Here is a 6897-nt window from a genome sequence, read left to right on the forward strand (position 1 = left end):
TGACATTAGAATTCATCTGAACCTAGTACTTTTAACTCGAAGCATAAGTTTATGTATAAAATTTCACTAAAATTGCAACAAGTAAGAGGTTTGAATCTGTAATTTTAAAAGTACAGATTCAAACCTGACATAAGTTTAGATCAATGTCATAATGATTTAGTCTGGCCCCAATATGGGTAACCAGACACTGGTTGAGAAACCAAAAAAAAAAACTCATCAACAATGTGACTTTAGTTTGAAACTCAAATGTTTCTTCATTAATACAAAACAGAGTTCCTTGAATTGTGAAACTCCTGCATCTGTTTGCATTCCTCAACTTCTACGATCCAATATCGAAAACAAAAACCTTGTTTGAAAAACAGGCTGCAACCTTGTTGCCTTCCTTGTTCCAGCACACATTATAAATACCGCCATATCCTTTGTAAGTTTTTACAATTTTGGCGTCCTTCACTGACCATATATGCATGCAGTTATCCAATGACCCACTTGCCAAGTAATCACCGTTCGGACTGAATGCAACAGAGTAAACAACTTCCCTGGATTTAAAATGGAAGAGAACCTACTCAGTAAAAAATAAAAACATTCAACAAGAACGATACTGTTAACTTATTCTTTCATCCCCACCCAAACAAAAGGAATAGGCATATAGGTATCGATAGTACAATTGGGTATGAGTATACAAACCCCATAATACTCGAGCCTGTAATTTGACAGTGAAAGTGTGTAGTTTTATTGAGAGTGCCTTAATATTTCGTGTGTCCAAGTAGACATAATGAGTTCACATCCATTACCTGTGACCGTTCAAGCTGTGAAAAAGACGCCCTTGTTCAACATCCCATAGCTTCACGGTTGAGTCAAACGAAGCACTACACAGATAGAAAATAAAACAAAACCACTAAGCTCAAATAAATAAAAGGTTAGGTGCAATACATTAAATCAGCACACATCAAAAATCCATTTCCTAGACGGTTAAAGTGAAATTGTATCTCTATGGATTATTTTTACCCGCAAAGGGATTACGGGCCAGATTGCAATCATTCCAAATTTTGGAACTCAACTCTTGGGGCTTTAAAATTCGTTGGCGCGTTAAGTGTGCCTTTGACAACAGTGTACCAAAAAGAACTTCAGAGGTAAGTCAGTCCCAACAGAAGGCATGAATATATCTTATATAACAAAACAGAAGGCTTACGTGCACAGCGAAGACCATAAGGGTTCTGCTTATGGATAGTTTTTTCAGGCTCACGGTAGAAGTAAGCGGGATTTAGAATTCCATGCTGGTTCGACACCAGAATCAAGCAAGGGACTTATTGGGGTTCATACATCTGTTACTAACTAGCAGGCTAGAAGCCTCAAGTGCAAACAGAGCAGGGGTTTGAAAGGACTAAACAAAAGTGTCGTATAAAATGGAATGGTGGGAGTACTTTCTTATACACAGTGAAAACTGTGACTAGCAAAATATTGAATCTTTATCGCTTAGCTATGAACCTTATGCTACCACCACATATGAATTGATTAAAATAGATCGAATACCTTGCTAGCAACAACTTTTTATTCGGATTGCTTGTACCAGCGCCAGTTGGACTCCATTTGATGGTATTTATCTCCTAAAAGAAAAAACATAACAGTCAGCAGCTGATGTCTGATTTGATTAAATGAATCAGCAAAGTCCACAAAGAAAAAGAAAGAACAAAAATAGATACTTTGCTGTGCTCTCTGAAATCATGCAAGCAGACATCCTTTTTCATGCTCCATATCTGCACAGAAACAATGAATAATTTTATACAACACAATAAACAGAATTTCTTGGAAACAACATATTCAAAGTCCTGGAGCAGGAAAAGGTGAAGCTAAAATTCAACTTTCTCTAATCTGGACTTGTGTAATTTGTTGACTCCCTAGCCACTATTGTTTTTCTAATCAAGGCAAGGCAGATTTCTTTTTCTGTTAACCGAGAAATCCCCGAGGGTCAGTGACACACCACAACACCTCTCTAACTTAAATGGAATTACCTTAACTGTGGTATCTTCAGAGCATGAAGCCAGCAAGGAACCTGAGGGGTCCCACTTGATAGCATTGATCTCATTCTGCAATGGAAAAATCACAAAGGATATTAAGTTTGAACTTTGCACAGACAGTAAACTTACACTGATCCAATTTAGTGTTCTTGATAAGCTTCAACCCTCCAATAGCAACCAAATATTTATTAAAGAAATTTTCCCACAAAAAGCAACAAATGGGACCATACCTTATGCCCTGAGAATCTTTTGACTGGTTGATTCTCCCCAACTTTACAAACATAAATCTTATTATCAGTGGATCCGACCGCAAAAGAATCATTGTCAAGCCAATCAACATCAAGCATACCTGAATGGGATTGTATAACAACAGTGAGAAAATATGCAAAACAAAATAAAATCTATCCTTGCCAAGCTATGAAGTGAAATATAAAGGAAAATTATTGCTTTAAGACAGAACAGGGCAACAAAACACCTGAATTAAAATTAAATTGCTGCTTCGATTCTCCAGACTTCACATTCCAAACAACGGCAGTTCTATCAGTACTACCGCTGAGGAGATAATCACCTTTCTTGTTCCATTTCAAAGAGAAGATTGTCCCTTCATGTTTGTTAAGAGTTTTAAGCAATAAGCCTGGATGAAAAGTCAGTTATAGGTATCAGTAAGAGAAAACAATCCAGTTTGATGACATGATGACAACACTAGTATTCCTCCATGCCTCTTACCAGATCGGTTCCAGATTTTGGCTTGGCCATTGTAAGAACCTGTCGCAAGCAGGGTACCCTTGCTCTGCACAAGAAAAAGTCATAAATACGAGATCAAATAAGAACAAGAAAATCATTTTGGTAAGCACAAGCAATGCAGTCTAATTTCAGAAATGCTACCAGAAAAGTATAGATCAACGGAAGTCAGCCCAAAACAAGCAGTAGAAAACTCACATTCCAATCAAGTGTTGTAACATCGTTGTTTCCCTCAGCTGCTCGACTTTCCAAATGCTTCAAAACCTTAACATTTGGAGGCATCCTCTGGATAGTAGAGTTACCTGGACCATCGCCAATAGTCCAAATTCTAGCAGTAGAGTCTCCAGACCTAAATTGATATTACAGATGGTTAGCTATAAGAGAGATGGTTCCTTAGAAGAGTCTAAAACTACTCTCAACTTAGAAGTGTCATTATAATAGAATTATTTAGCCATATGCTGCTATCATGATATCACCGACTAATTAGATATTCGAAGTACCTGTGCTTATGATGATTATTTCTAAAAGTTGTAAAATCACAAGAGAATTAGAAACAGAAGTATGAGTATAAACATGAGTTGATTCATAGACGAGAGCAACAAAAGAAAGAAATGGAACTAATACTTACCCAGATGCAAGAAGTGATCCTTCCGGACTCCAAGCACAGACAAAGACCTGGCATGAGTTTAGGAACACGAGAAATTTGTAATGTTAATATAGAAGAAAGAAAAGATACGAAATTTATCATTTTGGCTATTAAGAAATTATGGTGGACTAGAAGAACTTTATAGAGATATGGTCAAACCTCAGATGTATGCCCTTCCAAAGCCATTACATCGCAGCTAGAAATTTCACACGGCGAAGAGGTTGAGTCTATGCAGATATCCATAGGCTCCAAATCTATCATGCAACAAAATCAAAACTTAGATGTCCACAAGACCAACACAGAAATATGTAAAAGTATCAGTCACAATGCTCATACAAGTAACAAATTAGCTGCAATGGGAATGTATTACCTCCGGCATTTCCATTTTTCTCCTTCTTCCTGTCTCTTGCAGGTTCTCGTTCATGGTCGAGCTCATTGTCAGCATTTGATTTATCTTTCTGAACCTTTTCCTTTTTCTCTTTAATCATTTGTTGCAACTCAGATACATTTTTTGTTATGAGATCCAAAGGTTCCAGAAACCTGAAGTCTTCATCCATATCGGTATCATCCTGCATTCCGTAGTTATTATTGGTTAGTTTAGAGTTATAAAAAGATCTAAACTTAAGCTAGAAAAATCAGAATATCAAAATGTTTAACTTACATTGCTCAAATTGGTTTCCAATTCAAGATATTGAATACCCTTTTGCACAAGTTTAACAAGAGCATTAAAAGGAATTCGATTTCCATCCACTGTGCTCTTATTGATCCTAGCCTCGTGTCCAAAAGAAAATGCTGCATGTAAGAATCCTGAAAAAATATATCAGCAAACCAGTAGACTGATTAGATACTACTGTACTAGTCCATCACGATCAAAGTCAAGGTGTCAGCCAGCCTATTAGCAAATCATATTCAATGAAGCAACAACTGATATTATAAAGGACCAACCATAAACTAGAGTGTCTTGACCACCTTGGAAGATCACTAAAAGTAACTGAAAATTTGGTTGTTCAATCAAGCAAGAGAAGTTGAGTTTATCTCAATCTTCTTTAACATCTTTTTTCTTTTTCTAGTTCAAATAATCAGGAACGACTGTTCCAATGCCCCATACAGCAGGCAAAAACTAGACCAACAATTGAAATTAGCACGAAAAGATGATTGTTTGTCATCGAAAAAAGAAAAGCAATACAGTTCAACTGAAAATAAAACAGAAAGGACATGACAGCCTAAAAACATCACTGTCTTCACCATAGCAAGATCTGCCCATTCGAGAATTAAAGTATTTTCAAACAGAATAGCTTTCCAGCTATTATTTTAATACTTTCTTCCACTATCACTACTTTAATCATATATGTCAAATTAGCAACTTAACTTCCGTCTGTAGTCAAACACCATCCTACTCACCCCAGAACCTAATAGTCCTTATTTAAATAACCAAACTAGCCAATTTCTCTGTTACTAGTCATTCTTTATAATCATTGAAATATATTCCCTTCACAATTGTTATATTCCTTCTATGTTTAAGCAATGAAATATGGGGAAGTTTAAAGGAACAGGAATTCTTACGTTTCTAATAGCCTATTTGGCCAGGCTTCTTGGAGGTTAAAAGCACATAAAAGGCACTCCTTTACATTTGAGATGTTTGGCCAAAAAAAGAAGGTGCTTTTGAGCAAAAACAACACAAAACACAAATTGTTTTCCACCAAAAGTATTTTTTTGTAAAAGTTGTTTTGAAAAAAGAAGTAGCTTGGCTTAACAGGCTCTAGATCTTAATAATATTCTGTCCCACGTTTATTTAATTTTTCTTTAACAGAAAAACCAAGAAAATATAGGAAAGCCTTATCTGCCTTGTCAAAGCAGTAAAGACGGGACATTTTCTGCTAATGCAAATTGCCCAATCAGTCCTAGCCACTACCAGATGAAGTCAATTTTATTCTCGACAATGTTTGCACTAGAATACAGCAACAACAACAATAACATACCCAATGTATTCCCACAAGTGGGATAAGGGGAGGGTAGGATGTTTGCAGATCTTACCCCTACCTTCGAGGTAGAGAGCTATATCCGATAGACCCTTGGCTCGAAAAAACGCTTATCACTAGAATGGTTACAGAAAAATTCTTATATCGCAGAATTTAACTCGTCTAACAACAACATACCCAAGGGGTCTGTGTAGGGTGGTGTGTACGCAAACCTTACTCCTACCCTGTGCAGGTAAAGGACGATGTTTCCAAATACACCATCGTCTCAAGTAAAGCATATCAAAGCAACTGAATTCGTCTAACAGTGATTCAAAAAAATAATTTACCATATAAAACACTTTAAGGACTATAAAGAATACAAATTATGATTTGAATCCTACAAGATTGTACATGTTCTGAAGATGAAAATTGAATTACCTGATTCCTGAAGGTACCGGAAAACAATGTAATTCAACAGGTCGGAGGTTAAAGAGGCCATTGTTTGTGAATCGGCGACGGCGGCGGCGTTAAGTAAACAGAGATATAGGCTAGGCTACTACTACCTATGATATATTGAGAGAGGGAAAAAATGGAAAGTGGAATTTTTGGAGACAACATTTATATATGAGACATTAGAATTAGAAATGTTTTCGTTCCAAAAGGCATTTCGAATGAAGTGTTGACTGTTGAATGACTAATGTACCCTCCAAGCTCCAGAAAAAAATATTATTATTTTTAACAAAAACAGTTGGTTAAAACAAATACTATGCTGGCAAGAGTTGAATAGTTAAACATATTTAATCATATCCAAAAATGGAGAGACAGATTCAGAATTTTAATGAGATGTTTAAAATTTTGGTAATATACCACAACACATTCAATTAACGGAAATCAAAATTTATTATCTAATTTAGATGAACCCCTCATACACTAAATGATGACAAGTTATTGGCATCCCTAACACCTACCTTTGAGGTAGAAAGGTTGTTTCCGAAAGATCCTTAGCTAAGAAAATGCTTATGCACTAGAACTTTTTTTGCAACTGTTAAAATATATGTGAACCACTTTTATAACGAGGATATATATCAGCTCTAAATCGCAAAGTACGGGTATAACATACCCTTTTCCCTTTAATAAATTCTATAAGTTTGACTATAAGAGAAGATTTCTAGTGATTATCGCAGCTCTGAGCCCAGCAACCATGGGAGCCTTGCTTAGCTTCGAAAAACAGAGCTGGGTAACGCCAAAACAGCAAAAAACAAAAAAGTTTTGAAGAGTTTGTCAGACAGCCATTAGACCATCCCAGGCTCCACGATCGAAGTTGTGAGCCAACAACGGCCATCGGTGCTGTTAATCACACTCTAGTCTAACGGCCACGATTCATCCTCTAGTCTTAATTTCCTGTCTCCTTAGAGGTTGTTACATGAAAATGTTTACTTTGCAGAATTTAACTCGACTAACAACAACAACAACATTCCCAGTGCGTACACAAGCCTTACCTCTAATAGAAAAGCTATTTCCAAACACACTCTCGCCT

At 36.4% G+C, this 6897-nt stretch overlaps 1 protein-coding gene across 1 annotated transcript; it reads right to left on the reverse strand.

Annotated features, from left to right (window-relative positions):
• Nucleotides 1-319: 319 nt before the first annotated feature.
• On the reverse strand, nucleotides 320-5859 carry LOC102582475 (F-box-like/WD repeat-containing protein TBL1XR1). Its single transcript, XM_006342658.1, has 14 exons — nucleotides 5799-5859; nucleotides 4064-4209; nucleotides 3773-3971; nucleotides 3562-3656; nucleotides 3385-3431; nucleotides 2955-3105; nucleotides 2742-2805; nucleotides 2491-2649; nucleotides 2246-2364; nucleotides 2010-2084; nucleotides 1701-1754; nucleotides 1531-1604; nucleotides 792-866; nucleotides 320-536 (listed from the first exon to the last, which is right to left on the reverse strand). The coding sequence occupies exons 1-14, from the start codon at nucleotides 5857-5859 to the stop codon at nucleotides 320-322; spliced, it is 1536 nt and encodes a 511-aa protein (XP_006342720.1).
• Nucleotides 5860-6897: the final 1038 nt, after the last annotated feature.

The sequence above is a fragment of the Solanum tuberosum genome, unplaced genomic scaffold (assembly GCF_000226075.1).
Source record: "Solanum tuberosum cultivar DM 1-3 516 R44 unplaced genomic scaffold, SolTub_3.0 scf00034, whole genome shotgun sequence".
Lineage (NCBI taxonomy): Eukaryota > Viridiplantae > Streptophyta > Magnoliopsida > Solanales > Solanaceae > Solanum > Solanum tuberosum.